Below are 18,341 nucleotides of genomic sequence, written 5' to 3'. Positions count from 1 at the left end.
ATATAATAAATAAATATAAATATAAATATGTATATGTATATATATACACATATATATATTTCATTTCCTCCTTTACGTTGTGGTCATCAACAACAGTTGCGGTGTTATCAGCAACAGGAAAGCTGAAAAATACCAAAAATTGGTACCAGAGAAATGGGATTGTTGCTGTAACTGCACCTGACCATGTGGTTCAGTGGTCTTTGAACTGGTTTTGGGGAGGAGTTTAAAAAGGTTTGGAGATGTAGTCTAGAGAGGCCCTAAAATGTAAGAGCTTGATGTATGATTCTAATAAGCAGTCAGAAGATCAGAATGCCAATAGGAATGTAGGCATTAAAAGCCAAGCTCATGAGATTTCATATTGGGAATTGAATAAGAGGCCATGAATGTTGCATTCTGGCAAAAGACTTGTCAGCATTTAGAATTTCAGTCCATATCCTGAAACTTTGTAGAATCTTGAATTTAAAAGCTATGAACAAATTGATCTGGTATAGAAAATTTTAAGGTAGTTCAATTTTCAAGCTGTGGCATGGATATTGCTTGCTGCTTTTAGCCAGATTTATAGCAAAAAAAAAAGGGGCAAAAAGCAGAACAAAATTTTAAAAACTTAAAATTTTGGCCCAAAAGAACCATGTGCAAATGTGGGACTAAAAGTGTTTTGGTTGCTGAAGAGATTAGTGCCATTTAAAAAATACCAAGTACTTTGAACCAGGGTAAGAAGAAAGATGTCTTGAGAGTATCTCAGGAATCAGCAAGACCCCCACCACCACCATCATAAGCTCAAGGGTGCAAAATTATAAGACTTTATTTGAGAACAGAGTCCCTGGGCCCCCAGGATTCATTTCCTCATTCTCAACCGTAAAGGCATTCCAAGACCACTGGAGTCATGGTTCAAGTGGGCCTGGCTGGTGCTTAAGTGGGCAGCAGACAATGGTGTTATTCACATGATACAGGTTATTCAGCCATGCAGACTGCCTGAATTGTAGGGTCATGGAAGCATCTATCCAGATTTCAGACACCGTTCTTAGAGGACAGGCAATGTGCTCCTGAGAGGGTGATGCCTAAAGCTGTGGGAATGAAGCTGAGTGTATAGTGGAGAGCTGATGAAATTGAGGATGATAGGAATGTGCACCTGCTAAGGAAAGCTGCAAGTTTCAAGTGGAATCAGCCAAAAAAGGAGGTTATGTAGGCTGCAACCAGCAATGCCATAAGTCTGGGACTGCCCAAGCTGCACATCTCACCCCCATCTGCACTGATGCCAGATGTGGAGATATAGTACTTAATGTTTGTCCTATTGAGATTTAATCTTATTTTGGTCCAATTCTTTTTTGTCCCTTAATTTCTCCCTTTTAGAATATGGATGTTTAACTTGTGCCCTTGTGTCTTGGGATTAAGTAACGTGCTTTTTGAATTTTTACAGAAATTCACAGCTAAGAGTTTGCTTTGAGTCTTAGGGGAGTCTGTAACTTACACTTTAGAGAAGTGCTGGAATCTTTGAGACATTTGTAAGGGATGAGTGCATTTTTCATTGTTTGACGGATAATTGTGTCATGTGAAGTGGAATTTCAAACTTGTTTATTTGGAGAATAAGCAGTTTAAGGAGACATATATGGGTGTCATGTTGACAAGAGGTGGACTGTGATTAGGCTTGTCAACTTGATTGGCTTAGGAACCATACAAAGGATTAATAAAATACATTTCTGAACCTGTCTGGGTGGGAAAAGGCCTAACCTTGGGACCTATATCTAAGGGGCCTAACTAGGGACTTTGGTCCCTGGCCCCTTATTCTTTGGCATTATTCTCCTGAATACCAAGAAATGAGTAGCATTCCTCTGCTAGGCCCCTAGCAGGCCTAGGATGTTTCTGCCTTGGACCTACCTTACCATGGATTGAATCTCCTGAAACCATGAGCGAAAGAAACCATTTCCTCCTTCAAGTTGTGGGTACCATGTATATGAAACAATAGGAAAACTGACCAATACAATATTGTAGGTGACTCACAGATGAATAAAAATATAGTCCCTACATTTTTTCCCTAGCAGAGGTGCTGAGAAGAAATATATATATATATAAAGTAATAAGGGTGTAGGTGACAGATGGAATGAGAGGATTGCCAAAAAGAATTAGAAGAAGAGCATAACATAACAGAACAATAGAAATTATACTCAGTTTTCAAATAAGTGCTACCAGCCTTTTTCTTTCCTAATCTTCACAATATCACTGTAACAATATTTTACTAATATATGACCTTCTTTAATGACACTCAGAGTCATGCAGCTAGTCCTTGAGTCCCATAAACTGCCTGTATACAATTCCCATGTATTTGCATTCTGCCTTCACATTATAAAGAGGAAGGTTAAAATGACAGAGCCCTCACATGAGATGGAGATGACCAACATACAGGTCACTGTAGGTTAAGGGAATATCACAAGCAAGGGAACAGAGATGGAAATGGCTAAGGTATGTGCAGCAAATAGTAATCACTTCGGTATGACCAAAATAGAATATTCCAAAGCTACAACTTGTAAAAGTAAGAGGGGAAATTATCCTTGAATATGAGCTAAGAATTTTTATGTTATGGGCAGAAAATAGATGTTATTGATATTTATGAACATTAGGGAATCTTGACAATAAAATGTCTGAAATAATCTGTATATGACTTACCAAATTAGAGACAGTTACCGGCAAAACTGAAGTATTTATTATGAATACCTATAAATCAGACATAAATATGTGCCCTAAATATATGTAATTTATGCAAATCACATTATCCCAGAATCATTCATATTCTCTATGCTCTCAGGGCACCCAGTGTGTCCATCTACATCCCCTAATAAAAGTATTTATTATGAATACCTATAAATCAGACATAACTATGTGCCCTAAATATATGTAATTTATGCAAATCACATTATCCCCAGAATCATTCATATTCTCTATGCTCTCAGGGCACCCAGTGTGTCCATCTACATCCCCTAATTTAATTGTCTGCTTATTTTGTGTGCCCCAGTGTTGTATCCTCTGTACTTTGCATAGTGTTTACCATGTTAAGCACTCAGAAAATATTTCAAAAATGAATGAATGAATAAATGTGTATGAGTTTCTGAAACAAGGGAGCTAGACTTGAATCTTCATGGAACATTTTAGCTCAAATATTATGATTCTATGAAATCATTTTCAAAGTCTAGTTTAATAATTTGGCTCTTGATTAGCTTGCAACAGAGAGTTCTGAAAAGAAGTTTCAGTCTGGAGAAAAAGATATGAACTATTATTTTCCAGAAGCAAATAAAACTCCAGAAATTTCCCCCATTATTGAATATCATGATCAGATAAAGACCAAAAAATTGAGGCTCTCTCTCTCTCACACTATTCTACTATCACAGCTTACGTAGCATTCTAATTCTGGTTTTTTTTTAATTTACCTGCCCTTAATGCTATTACTTCAATTGTATAAAAATATTTTAAACATCATGAAAAAGTACCATGCTGTTTTTCATTTCTTTTTTTTTCTTTTTTGAGATAGGCTTTCACTATATAGTTCAGTCTGTCCTTGAGCTCAGCATGTAGCCCTGGATGACCTCAAACTTGCGGGGATCCTCCTGCCTCAGCTTCTGAAGTGCTGAGATTACAGGTGTGTGCCACCATGTAAATTTTTGGTAAGAGTTTAGAACGCTTGCCTTCCTCTCTCCCTCCCTCCCTCCCTTCTTTCCTATATTTACTGAGCACCTGGCACCACATTTCATTGATCCTAAGATGTGAATCTCCAGCTACTGCAGTGTGATCAGCACACTTTTTACTGTCAGTAGTACATTATAATTTATGTTGGCATTTTTTTTTTCTTTCTCAACAGAACATAAAATAGTGGTGTCTTACAATTGTTGTTGTCTTAGGATGATAGTACATCCCAGCAAATGTTAAATGAAATTTTATTGTTTGAACTCATGTCTCTTTTTAAAAATGAGTATGGCTTTTCATTTTCTCTAAGAAAATTCCTAGTTTAATCAATTTAATATTTCCTCTAGAATGAAATACCAGGAATATGTATTGTTTTAAAACATTTATGAATACTTCTGTTATCCCATGTTCTGTAAATCATCCTGAGAAGAGATTATATTAGCTCCTTTTTTAAAAAAATGGGTGAGAAGGTAGATAAAGCAGTTGGGTTTTTTTTTCATTGAGTTTATTGGTACTTTTAAGTATACAGTACAGTTACATTTATCATTGGGATCTCGTACCTTTACATATCAGATCTTGGTTCTAATTTTTTCCCCATACCCCTGCCCTTCTTTACCCCCACCCCTACTTATAAATTCTTTGTTTCCATTTTTTCCTTTTCTCATATTTTTTTCTTTTTCCTTATTTCCTTTCCCATACCCCTCCAAGCAGTTGGTTTTATCTTTGATATTATTTTATACCTGATATTATTCCTTTGCCAAACTTAATTATGCTTTATCTACTTTAATAATATGCACCCAAACATCTTGCTTTCCTAATCCAATTCATTCTGAGTGTGTATATATTTAGGAATGCAAATGACATTAAAATTTATATGTAGAAAAATTCAAGATAGTGTAATCAAGACTTGCATAAACAATACTTTTCAATAATAAGAATTTGATCAGAAGGGTGAAAATGCTGCCTTATAATGACAACTCATGTGACATTAATTCAACCAAACAATGAGAAGAGAGGAAAAAAAGGCAAAGTGCTTATTTCCAGGTATTTTGATATTATTTTTCTTGACAATAAATTGATGAATCACATTTTGAAAGAGCTTTCTTTATATTAATAATTTCTTTGGTGTACTGAAATTGTATACTGGCTCGAGTGGTGGTTTTCAGGCTGAAAAGCAACCTGCAAAATTTAGGATGCTAGCATTGATTCATTCAGTAAATATTTACTGAGTACCTCAAGTGTACCAGACATTATTATGAATACAGGATACACTGTGGTAAGCAGGACAGAAAAGAACATATATTCCACTCTGGGCACACAGACAATAAAAAAGATTAGTATAATATGTGCTCTATGAGGAAAATGCAGTGTGATAATTAAGTGATTGAAGACTAAAGTTGGTCAAGAAAATCACCTCTGAGGAGGTGCAATTTGAAGGGTGAGAAGCGCTGTAGTAACAGCCTTTCAGAAATCACGTTTATCCTTTTATACTGCTCATCCTTGTGGGTTTCCCCTCCCATTCCAAGTTGATTCTGATGCAACTTTCACAATAGTCTGCCACTGTGAGAGGCAGATCCTTTGAGAGGCAATACTTCGCCCATGGACAGAAGTCCATTTCCCTACCAATTCTATCTTGCTGACTTTGTCACTTTCCCCAAAAGATTGTGGCAGAAGTGACTTGTGAATTCTCAGCTGAGGCCTTAAGAAACTTCTGCTCTTTTGTTTTTAGAAACTTTCAATGCTGTGTGAAATTCTAGGACCAGTTGGCCAGAAGATGAAACAATCAGGAGAGAGGCTCTGATCATCCTAGCTGTCATAGATAAAGCCAACATAAACCAGCTAACTCTGGCTAGTACTCCACTAATTACAGATGTATGAGTAAGCCTAGCTTAGATTAGCTGAGCCTGCCTCACACCAGAATTGCCCAGTTGAGCTTAGCCAAAATTGCTGGCCTGCCAAAATCAAGAAATAAATAAATTGTTTAAAGCCACCAAAATTTGGAAGTGGTTTGCTATATAGACTAAGTTAAATGATGTAAGGCAATCATTCTTAGGGTTTGAGATTTTAACTGTAGCTTTCCATCAAGTTCAGGTTCATTAGGCTGAAGGCAACAGAAGAGATCAGCCTAAACTTGCCCCCAGAGAGTCCCTGGGCTACTGGAATTGTTTAGGAGTTAAAAATTGACTTCTTGCAATGTCTGGATGGGAAGCAAGATGCCCAATGTACTGTCAGACAGGTAGAGACAAGGAACCTGAGTGATCATGTCCTCCCTCCTTCTTGCTTAATAAATAGTAAAAGTGATTTTTAAAGGCTGTATCTTTTGGGAGGAGCAGGATCAAAATGAAATAAAATTTAAGAGAGAGCATGGGTTTTGAATCTTGAAGGCCTGAGATCACATTCCACTTCTTAAACCCCCTCCCTTCCAAGCTGTGAGCCTTGTAGCAATTTATTTTATTTCTATAACCTCAGCTCTTTGTTTGTTAAACACTTATTAAAAAAATTCTATGAATGAGCCTACTAGAGTGCCTGACTGGGCTCCTGGTGAGTGTCCAGCTGCTTGGCTGCTGCCACTGTGGTCCTGAAATCCTTCAGTGTGGTCCCGGGCTTGTACTCATTTCATTCTCACCCTCACCAGCAATTGTCTGGTGTGCTGGGCCTCACTGGAAGCACATGATTGTGTGGAGTTTCATTATACTATACAAAGACTAGTGTGTCATTCTTACAGCTAAGGTTTGAGTGCCTTGACACCTAGTCAAAGTTCATGTTTACAGAAAATGAAAAATTCTTCCCAGCTGTGCATCCTGTGATTAGCATGAGAAACTCACTGCAGGATGAAATCTGACATTGGAATGATAATATGAATTCAGAATTTTCCATCAAAGCAGCTAAAATTTTGCTTATGACTAGGTTAAAAAAAAATCTGAAAACCTTCAGTTGAGCTGTCTTGGGATACATATGCTTAATTAATTGCTACCTTTTTAAAAAAATCACATCTCATGAAATTAACTTTGACATTTACCTGATGTTTACTGTACTTCATATAAAATACAAAATATAGTACAAAAGGCATATTCAAAAATAAGAATACCAGATACAAATGGAAAGGAACAATATCATTCTTTTATGTAACATCCTTATAAATAAGTAATTTCTATCACTTAGCCATTGGGATTATGTTGAAATAGAGTTTGAGACAATAAGTGCATGGCTACTATAAAATGACAAGAACTACAAATCATCTTTTAAAAAGAATCTCAGCTATTTCTCCAGGTCTGTGGTGATTAGGGACTGGAAACAGCAATCAGAATTCAGACAAAAACCCATGGCCCAGGCATCTTACTAAGGAGGATCCTTCCTAAGTCAGATTTATTGGCTCTTTTCTTCTGCTACACACTTTAGTGGTTAATTAATTCTGTAGGCTTGTTGGGTTAGGAAAGTTTAAACAAAACGATTAAAAGGAGTTTTGCAAATGTATAGAGATGTTTAATTATTTTTAATTTTATTAAAAGCAGTCTACCCTCTGATCTAACCAAATGGAGATGAGCTTGGTACTCAGGCTTGATAGCAGGAACCTCCCAGGTGGAGTTTCTACTGCTGGTCTTTGGGGAAGAGGCCCCACCTAACCCCAGCCCCATAGTGTGTGAAGGAGGGAATATTCTAGGTTCTGTTGAAGTGTAAGGCACTATACTACCTTCCACAACTGTTCCTCAGAAGTCCCTACCACTTGGTACATAAAGGCAGGTAAGAAAGTGTTCCCTCTGGTGAACTTTGTTCTTCCTCTGAAGCTGGAGGCAGATCTGACCATGGAAGTAACCATGGACTTTTCCTAGAAAAATCCTCACGTCTCCCTCTCTTTCTTTATTGTTGCTCCTCCACCCTCCCTTACCACTGTCCTCCCCACCCATATGACTGAATGATGAGACTGACTTACGTAGTAATTCTGATCTAGACCTTTCCTCCCAATCAGATGTAACTGTCCAAGAGATACCTAGGAATGATAATTTTTAAAAATGATTTTAGCACTAATATTAATTTAAAAGAAAACATTTACTTGATAATGTTACTATAGCATGTTGATTGAATTTGATTCAGTTGGCATGTTTTGAAAGAAGCAGAGAAACATTCCAGACCCTATATTTTACTGGGTAATTAGTTGCTATTGGGCATGTGGCTTTCTCAATGGCAGGAAGCCGACCAGCTGATATATAGTAACACGTGGGCACAGGAACCTAGGGGCTTTAACCCTTGGCTTGCAAAGATCACACAAACGCTGTCTCACTCCCAGGATCCTTGTAGGAGTTTATCTGTATTAAAACCAACAATAGATATTGCTTTTTTTCCCCTCTGTAATTAAAATCCAAGGTTTTAAAAATTAATGTCTCAGGAAGAAATTTAAAAAAAGAAACTTGACATTACTATGGTAACTAGCTCTCCAATAAGCCGAAGGAACTGCAAAACAGGAGGAGAGCAAAGAAGAGAATGTCTCCTCCTTTTCCCTTTCAAGGTGGGGCAGCATTAATTCCTTTTGCTCCCGGAAAGAACCAAAGATGCTTGTAACTTGAACGTTTTAATAATTCAATCACATTTGTATACATTACTTGTATCTGAACATCTCCTCTTTCTGCCAAAAATTTATAGTATTGGTATATGTCCCAGTCCAAAATCTCATTGTTAGAACTCAAATTTTCAAGTCTCTCAGTTAGTCTCACTTTTTCCACTGGAATGCCTTCATTTTTTTCCAATTTGTCAGCAACTACGAATAGAAACAAGCCAGAGTGTCACTAGAAAATATAGGCTGAAACAGGTAATGGTCAGTTTAGAGGAAACATTATCAGGCTTATTGTGCTTCAATCTGCAGAAATCTGTTCTAGTAACAGAGAGGGAAGATCTATAGAAGATAGAAATTTGTGATTTTTGTTTAATTCTAAGAAAAGTGCAAGAAACCTAGTTATCCTTTGTAGCCCACATACATATTATTCATATCTAGCAGACAGCCCTCAATGTCTTGGCCAAGCAGATTCAAGGAAAGAGCTACTAGAAGCAGACAACTGACCCCCTTACCACTGACTTTTTCTAGGATTGAGACTACAACATAGGAGTAAGTGTTCTGGGGCTGGGGATTCAGCTCAGTGGTTCTTCCGCCTGCCTCGAAAGTGCAAGGACCTGAGTTCAATCCCTGTACCTCCCCCCAAAATTATGTTTGAATATCCCTAATAAACTGCAATTTAAAATATAAACATAGAGGGGCTGGGGATTTAGCTCAGTGGTTCTATCGCTTGCCTCCAGGCACAAGGTCCTGAGTTAGATCCCTGTACAAAACAAAACAAAACAAAACAAACAAACAAACAAATATATATATATGGTAATTCCAGATTCTTTAAGCATATTAAATGATCTTATGAGGATCTTAAATTAAAAAGTAGTTTATTTTCTTCCTCTTTTTCTGATATTCCAGTAGTGCCACAAGAATATATTTGGATGTTATTCTGATTACAGAAATTAAACAGGTTGACTTTATTCACTTCTTGGAAGACTTTTACTTAAAGCTCTATTATATAATCTGCTTCAGTGATATTGTAATCTGAAATGTTATATATAACTTTGGGAGTGATCCTAGGAACTTTTTTAAGCCTTATGCTCTATGTTTTGTAGACAAGTAATAGGGCAATAGAATAATGACTTCTGGATTATTTTCAAGTACAGTGATAGATCTCTCCAAAGTAAGTACCTTATATTCATGTCATTAGAAAATTTACAAGGGGAAAAAATGAGAATCAAGACCTGTCATGTAAAGGTACAAGATCCCAATAATGAATGCAACTGTACTGTATACCTAAAATGTACCAATAAACTCAATAAAAACAAGAAAATTTAACAAATTATCTCATATTTTAAATGTTAGATTTATGGGAAGTACTTAATTTTTATTGGTTTGACACTGCAAGAAAAAGTAAAATAAAAATATTTGAGATATATAGTAAGAAAAATAAAACGCGAATATAATAATTTAAAACTTTTTGAAAAATAATGAACAGAAGCTTACATTGTATTAAAAGAATTGTATTATAGTAGATATTAAAAATAGAGACAATATAACCATAAATTTATGTCATCTATTATTGATTTTTAAAAATTTATTGGCAAGGCTTGTTTTGTTTTGTTTTGCTGTTTGTAGTTTTGACAATGCTAAGGATTGAACCCAAAGTTTTGCATATGCTGGGCAAATACTCTCTCACAGGACTATCCACTACCAACACCAAGTCTGTTTATCTTAAAATAAATTATGAGAGAAGACTCACTATAATCTGCCACTTTCTTGTAGTGATTTAGGGCAGTTTCACAATCCTGTAGAACGTTGATTCCTGACAAATATCTGTACCCCTAAAATGTAAGTATATATTCTTAATAGTCAGGTAATGCTCTTTAATAATGTATATATTATGTTGCAAGACTACTTAATTTACAAACCAAAATCATCTGGGACATCATACTTCCTCCAGCGCTTCCAAAGGTATAATATATCAGTGCCTAAAATTTTAAAAAATATAATTATTTTGGTTATCTAGGTTTGAAATTCAAGCCAACTATTGCTTTTTTTGCCTCTACCCCAGCAGTGAATCTTATATTTTATTTTATTAGTACATGTTTGCAGTACATAATGAGGGTTTTCATCATTGGAAGTTGATACGTTTACATAACACATCTTAATTCTTTGTTTTCCATTTTTCTCCTCTCTCCCCAACCCCTCCATCTCTTGATTCCCTTCCCTTTTACAAAAGTTCTATCTCCGCTTCCTATTGTCTCCTATTTTGCTTTATAATTTATTTATATTTTTGGTTTCTCATATAAGAAAAATCTGGCAATTCATTTTGTTTTGTTTTGTGACAGAGTCTCACTATATAGCTCAAGCTGGCCTTGAACTCACTATGTATCCTAGGCCAGCTTTAAACTTGTGTCAGTCATCCTGCCTCAGCCTCCAGTGTGCTGGGATTACGTTTGTGCACCACCATGCCTGGCTATCATAATCCTATTTAAGCTTGTATGTCTAATTTATTTCACTTAACATTATGATCTGGAGATGCATCCATTATGCCACATATGACTCAGGTTTATCCTTCTTTATGGCAGAGTAGTATCCCATTGTGTATAAATAACACATTTTCTTTATTCATTCATTTCTTGATGGATGTACAGGCCATTCCAGGATTTAGCTATTACGAGTTGTGTTGCGGTAAACATGGAATTGCATGTATCACTGTACTCTGATGTCTTTAACTCTTTTGGGAAGAGACCAGAAATGTAATAGCCCAGCAATGAATATTAAAATACTCCAAAAAAAATTCCAGATTTCATTCTGTTCTGTTGAGAAAGGTGCCACTTATTGGGGAGTTACCAGACTATGGATTCTGTAAAAAGAGCATAGTATATAATATTTCAACACCATAAAATTCCTGTAAGATAGATATTACCTACCTTCAATCAAGAATCTAAAGTATGAGACTTTAAAAAAGTGGAGGAAGAAGAATACTAAATTTGTGTTGAGTTGATGCTTTTAAGCACCCCGGTAGAATAAACCCCTTTACTTAAAGAAAGAATAGATTCTACTCATTGTCATTTTTAAAGGAACCAGTTTTGTTCAAGAAAAAAAAATAGAATTGACTTTACCTTGGCTTGATCATACTCCATTCCTATTCCATAAGAAGACAAAAATCCTAATGCCTAAAGTACAAAAGAAAAAAGTGAAATTCAAATCAATTTATTTCACAATTTTCCTATCTGTAGTGATGATAACATTTTAAATATCTGCTTCATAATAGTTTGCATTGTTAATTTATTTCTTATACCATAGCAAAGTGCTTTTGTTAAGATTTAAGAATCTGGGAAAAGGAACAGTAGTGATTGAATTATATATGTGAATATAGGCTGATTCTTACTGTAGTTTAGAATAAAATTTAATAATATAGCATTATAAATCAGTGATTTTTATGTGTTTTCCTCTCTTGGAAATAAGTCTTTCCTTCATTCTTTCAAAAATTGAATTTGTATTTTTTATTCATACTTTAAAAAATAAAGTGGAATTGTTACAAAATATTCATAGTAAGAAATCTATTGAATAAAAAGTGGAAGCTTGATCACAGAGGGAGTTGGCAGGACAGGAAGCCCCAGACTCATCTGCCCACAGTGATATGGTATGGACCCAAAAGGCCTTTCAGAGAAGTGCAGAGACCAGTCAAGAAGTCAGCACATCAGGGTGGAGTCACAAACAGAACAGAAATAGTAAAGTCCAGATAGAGGTTCCAAAGTTAAAATGGTTTGACCTATGATTTTCCAGCTTTCTGGCAGTGTGAACACAGTATGCATTCAGTGGAAAGTGTATTTTGAAATTTGATTTTTTCCTTGGCCAGAAATATGTGCTACAACACTTTCCGGGGAAGCTGAACAGTGGCAGGCAGCTGAGGCTCCCAGCCGGACATGTGAGCACCAGGCTAAACAATCACTGTGCTTTGGTGTGCTGTGTTGCTAACACTATGATTTCAGTAGGTGATGTACATTAAATCCATTGTCAGTTTGCAATATTTTCAACGTTTCAAGGGTTTATTGGGGTATAATGTCTCTCAAATTCATTTTTTTTCCAGCATCTTTCTGTCATGAGCCACTTTCAGGTCTTAGCTAAACCATTGCAATACTTTCAAGATTTTTCCCCTTCTTTCCATTTTTCTGCTACACAGTACTATTACTACTTCCAACTACCATTATCAAGCCATTATATTTTTTATCTAGTTCCTGAGAAAGACACAAAACTTTGTCAAATGTTTAAAATCAAACCAAAATATATCAAGTACTGACAATTCGATCAATTCAGCAAATGATCAATTTCTTATACTGTTAATTACAATTTCAAGGGTAAAGAACTTTGTCACTTTTTCATTTAGGAAATTAACTATAGAGTTCCCACCCCAAAAGCATAATAGCTCTAACTTGTGGATTTAAGTATCATTTGCATAATTTACATCTTATCCAAACTAATCCATATACTGAAAAAAAAAAACTTCTATGATTCTGCAAATTTTTCATTAGTTTGAAAGTTTGCCTTTTTAAGAAAAGTTAACCATAAGGCTGCTAATAGAAATGGAAGGCTTCTGCAATCCTGGTACTCCTCTAATTCTTTAATGTACTGTATTTTAAAAATGGCTAAATTGGCTCTTTTTAAAGACATCACTAGCCAAGATTAAATGTTTTAAATTTTTCTTGCAAATACTGGCAATTTTTGATCCTGCTCAATTTAGACTCTGGTTCAGTTATGCAAAAATTTTGACAGTAAATAAATACACTGACCTTTATATAACAAAATAAAGATACTGTTCTATTCAGTTGGGCTTGTAATTATGACACTTTTACCAATACTGTATCATTTTGTATGGAGCCTAGTACCCTTTTTGATCAGATTCTTCTGGAAAAAATATGTGAGCCCATGCAGTTGTGAAGTGGACTGTGTGAGAGTTAAAATTCTATTAAATTGGGGATCAAAATGTTCACTCTAAAAAGTAAAGCTTGCTGGGCCTGCTGGCACACACCTGTAATCCCAGCACTCAGGAGGCAGAGGCAAGAGGATCGTTGAATTTGAGGCTAGCTATGTAGTGAGTTCAGGGCCAGCCTGAACTACAAAGCAAGACTCTGTCTCAAAACAAAACAAAACAAAACAAAGCAAGAAAAGTAAAGCTAAAATCATGAGGTTTACTAGCTCTGAGTAACCAAACCACAATAATACTTCACTTCTCTAGCAGAAAAATGACAATGAGTAATTTTGAATTAATTCACTGGAGGGCTGGACATTCACTTTATTTTCATTTGTTTGTGCTGCTTAAAGCATGCCAAGGTACTAGAGAAAGTCAAAAGGTGTTAGCTAGGGGCTGTGATGCAGTAAAATATGCAAATTACTGTCAGCACCCTCCTATTCCTTTACACTTGGCCACTGTCATCTCACAACTTCACAATCATTAGTTTTCAATGTTCAGTATTTTTCTGAGTTAAGAGAGACATGAAATGAGATGGATTATGGAATGATTAAATCTTAATGCAGTAAAGACAAATGCTGTGAGTCAAAAAGAGAATTTACAAAGTAGTGATGACATCAGTGACACTTTCAGTGGTTTTAAAGGTCAGGGTCTGTAATTGGATTGTTTTTAAAACTTCATTTTGAACTGAACCATTGTGCTATGGTTTTTAAGGAAGTGTTATGGGAGCTGGGATTTGAATAGAAAGAGTTAAGGATATTTTATTCTAGATAAATTATTCAGGTTCCATAATAACAATTTAAAAATTATTCCTTCTTTTTCTTTTTATATTAGAAATTCTTAAAAGAGAAAAAAGATTAAGCAATTTGCCTTAATTACTGTATGAGACTTGAAAGTGCCTGAAATCATTACTTTTAGCTCAAATTGCATTCCAAACAAAAGTGTGAATCAACCCTACTGAGTAATTTAGACACTCTCTGTACTCTTGCTACAAAAAGGGCATTGACATCCAAAGAAATGCCCCACACAGACAATCCTAGAATTATCAAAGTGATCATTAGTTGATACTAAAATTGAATTTTTTCAATAGTATCATAGTGCTAATAACTATTGTCCTTCTATGAAATGCTTTAATAATTCAAATTTGAATTAAAGTATATGTGGAAGCCAGGCATGGTGTCATATGTAATCCCAGCACTATGGGAAGCTAAGGCAGAAGGATCACAAGTTCAAGCCCAGCCAGGGCAATTAGTGATTTTGTGTCAAACAAAAAATAAAAGGGCTGGGAATGTAACTTACCACAAAGACCTTGGGTTTAATACCCATGACTAGAAAAAATACATGGACTCTGTCTTTGAGATAGTATTATCCTAGGATCACAAAGCATGGTAAAATATGCAATCTCATCTCTCATATCTTTCTCCTTTTCATGTCAATTGTAATTATTTTATGTAATTGAATGGTAGCCAAAGAAATTCATGCAGCAAAGTTAAATGTTTTACTCAGCTATCTCATCTTTGACAAAGGAGCCAACCATGATCACTGGAGCAAAGATAGTCTCTTTAATAAATGGTGTTGGAAAAACTGGATTTAAACCTGCCAAAGATTAAAACTAGACCCCTATCTCTCACCATGCACTACACCAAAATCCAAGTGGATTAAAGATCTAAATATTAAAACAGAAACACTAAATTTGTTGGAAGATAAGCTAGGTAGAACTCTTAAAGACATTGGCATAGGAAAAAACTTTATGAACAAATCCTCAGTAGCATGGGAACTAGCACAAAGAATCAACAACTGCGATCTCATTCTATTAAAAAGTTTCTGCACTGCAAGAGAAACCATCTACAGAACTAAGACAACCTATAATGTGGGAAAAAAATTTTACCAGCTACTCCTCAGACAAAGAACTCTTATCTACAATATATAAAGAACTCAAAAATAAAAATCAGGCCACCCAAATATAAAGATCCAATTCAAAACTGGGAAACTGAAATGAACAGACATTTCTCAGACAAACAAGTAAAAGCAGCAAATAATCATATGAAAATATCTTCAACATCACTGGCCATTTGAGAGATAAAGATGAAAACAACACTGAGATTCCACCTCACCCCACAAAGAATGGCTGCTATCAATAAATCAACCAATAACAAATGCTGGTGGGTTTGTGGGGAGAAAGGAACCCTTCTACATTGTTGGTGGGAGTGCAGACTGGTGCAACCACTGTGGAAATCAATATGGAGATACCTCAAAGAGCTGGGACTAGAGGTTCCATTTGACCCATCCATCCCTCTACTGGGCATCTTTCCAAAAGAATTAAAAGAATCATATCACAGTGATATATGCTCACTCATGTTTATGGTGACACAGTTTGTAATAGCTAAAACTTGGAAACAGCCCATTTGCGCATCAGTTGGAGACTGGATAAAGAAGATGTGGTTTTTCTATAAAATGGAATACTACTCAGCCATAAAGAATGAGAAATTAGATCCATTCATAGGAAAATGGATACATATGGAGGATATACTCCTAAGTGAAATAAGTAAGTCACACATGTGTAAATACTGAATAGTTTCTCTGGTGTGAAAAACTCTAATAACACATAAGATCCTAATAATATAATTGACAGTGTGAAATAGGAAGAAAAGGGCTAAAGGTTTAGGGAAAGTGGGAAGGGTAGGGCAAAGGTAATAAGGGAAAAGAAAAAAAAATATGAGAAAATGAAAAAATGGAAATAAAGTGTTTGTAAACAGGGAGGGGAGGAGGGGGTGAAGGGAGGGCAGGGTCAAGGGGGAAAAATGAGAAACAAGACCTGTCATGTAAAGGCACAAGATCCCAAAGATGAATGTAACTGTATTGTATACCTAAAATGTACCAATAAACTCAATGAGAAAAAAAGAAGTTAAATGTTTTTATAGCATAAGGCAATACATGCTCATGAATATAACATTTTGAAATAAACCCCCAGAAAAATATGTTAACCAGAAATAGCACAAAATACTACCTATTAGAGATAACCATTAATCAAAACATTAAGGGTAATACAATGTGAATGATCTATTTCTTGATCTGAAGCAAATGAGATTTAATTCTACTTTTCTGTTTGTCAGTGTAACAAATTCTCTACTGAGAACAGTTTGTCAATCTCAAGAAAAGAGTGAATCTTTCTAATTCTGAATTTCTCCTTCTAGGAGAGAATCAGAGAGATAAAAAATTATAACTTCTCTACTTCCAGCTTGGTGAAATTCAGTATCTTACAGGATATATTCTAGGGTACAAGTATTTGAAACTTCCTCAATTTCCACCATTCTTGTGAAGACTAATATAGTTCTCAGTATTTAGAGGGTACAGGTTCTTTGAAAATCAGTTCAAATGACCTTAAATGCTTTTGTTGCTCCTATGAGGATTTCCTTCAGTTTATTTGGGTTTTTTGCTAGGTGAACTATTCAAAGTACATGAAAAGAAATAATTATGCTTCCTTTTCTCCATCCTGTTTGTCTTTGTACAAAGAGTGAAATTGCATTTCCCCTATACCCTCAGTGCCACGGTGTAAAATGAGTTCTTATCTTGGTTTGGTTTTCTTTGTTAATTTAGGTCTCTACTCTCTCTCTACTTCTCCCTTCCCCCCTCCAGTCTTCCATCTCTCTCCTTCCCTTCTTCCCTGTCTCTCCCTTCCTGCCTTTCCTCTCTCTCATTTGCTTCTGTTATTATTGCTGCATCTCTATCTTCTTTAGCTACATTTCTGTTACAACACTGTCCTTTTAGTTCCAGTAAGTATTTCTAACAGTCAAGATTTCCATATCAGACTGGCATAAATACCAGGAGAATAAAGGTGGCCACCTGGCCAGCCCGGTCAGAGAGCTGTGATCAATATGACTTGTCGCCAGCCTGGATGGAGTAGTCTTGAACTAAGCATTATTTGTTGCACTAAGTTTCTTTAACTAATTGTTCTTTGAACAGCAAATAAATTAACCACAAGAGGACTTGCAATTGGAAACAGATTTTCCTAGAGTGATGACAGGCATGAGAGTCAATATGTAGAATCCAGCTGAAGTGCTGGAGAAGAGGCCTACTACTCATCCAGATGTTTGCTGAAGGGAAATGTTGTGGGAAGGCGATCTGAGGAATATGGGTGTCCAAAATGTTAGGGAGGACAGAATAGGGCATTGGTCAGAGGCTTTTTATCAACCAATATTGTAACGTTTCATTGTATCAATAATTAGGATGGTTAAATTTTGCATATCAGGCCAATCGTGCTAACTCACTCTTAGGGCATGAAACATTTAAATCCAGTAACCACGTACTCTAGAACCAGACACCTGTGAAAAGCCACACCTATCACTACATGAGGCTTTGTGGGGACATCTAGGTACAAGCCTGAACTGTCTGACCCTGGCCTACCAAAGACTCATGCACATCCCTTTATGCAAAAGGCATTTAATCAATCTCTAAGAGTTTTCAAAGTTCTAACAGTTAAAGCATTGCTGAAAACTCCACATCCACAGTTTCCTGAGATTTAAGGCAAACTCTTAGCTGTGAGCCCCTGCAGAAATGAAAAGAAAGTTGAACACTTCCAACACATAGTGGTACAAAATAAACACTGCCATTCTAAGAGGTACAAATAGGGGATAAAAAGGAACAAGACCAAAGCAAGTCCAAAATTCAGCAGTACAATCATTAAGTCCTATGGTTCTCTGTCAGTCATCTGGTGCAATCTGTGGCAAGCTGTAGAGTCCAAAGTGCTTAGGTGGTTCTGCCCCATGGCACTGTCAGTTGTGGTATCTCCCATGGATTCTCTTGGTCTGGCTCTACTCCTTCCATGCAGTTTTTCTCAGATGATCCACGTTCCTAGTTTCTCCAGCCTTCTGAGGTTTCTACTACACCTTTGGCTTCATACTCACAGCTTCACACACTGTCCTCTCAGGAACACACTTCCTGTCCTCCCAGACTTTCTTCTGAAATCTGAGTGGAAGCCTCCCTGACCCACAATTTGTATTCTGAATGCACCTAAAACCAGTACTACATGGGTGATGCCAAGGTCTGGCACCAGTGTGGGAAGCAGCCAAGATTTCTTCTCTCTTGGATATAGGGGATCAAGTGCATGGATTGCTGAGCACTAGTATACAAATCCTGAAGAAAAACTTCCCTAGA

The 18,341-nt window shown here is 36.1% G+C and overlaps 1 protein-coding gene across 5 annotated transcripts in view; it reads right to left on the bottom strand.

The window, feature by feature from the left end:
• Positions 1-18,341, bottom strand: part of Sel1l2 (SEL1L2 adaptor subunit of ERAD E3 ligase) — a 104,513-nt gene that overhangs the window by 24,127 nt on the left and 62,045 nt on the right. For 4 of the 5 annotated variants that reach the window (XM_010634101.1, XM_010634103.1, XM_033761000.1 and 1 more), the window contains 5 exons: positions 11,338-11,391; positions 10,141-10,200; positions 9,972-10,053; positions 8,271-8,425; positions 7,604-7,660 (listed from right to left, as the gene is read on the bottom strand). In XM_010634101.1, the coding sequence (XP_010632403.1) occupies positions 7,604-7,660; positions 8,271-8,425; positions 9,972-10,053; positions 10,141-10,200; positions 11,338-11,391 (408 nt within the window). The remainder of the gene's footprint in view (positions 1-7,603; positions 7,661-8,270; positions 8,426-9,971; positions 10,054-10,140; positions 10,201-11,337; positions 11,392-18,341) is intronic. The other variant, XM_010634102.1, reaches the window with a different exon arrangement.

Source organism: Fukomys damarensis, unplaced genomic scaffold, assembly GCF_012274545.1.
Source record: "Fukomys damarensis isolate Sample0158 unplaced genomic scaffold, DMR_v1.0_HiC HiC_scaffold_7, whole genome shotgun sequence".
Classification (NCBI taxonomy): domain Eukaryota; kingdom Metazoa; phylum Chordata; class Mammalia; order Rodentia; family Bathyergidae; genus Fukomys; species Fukomys damarensis.
This window is presented reverse-complemented; position numbering and strand designations above follow the sequence as displayed.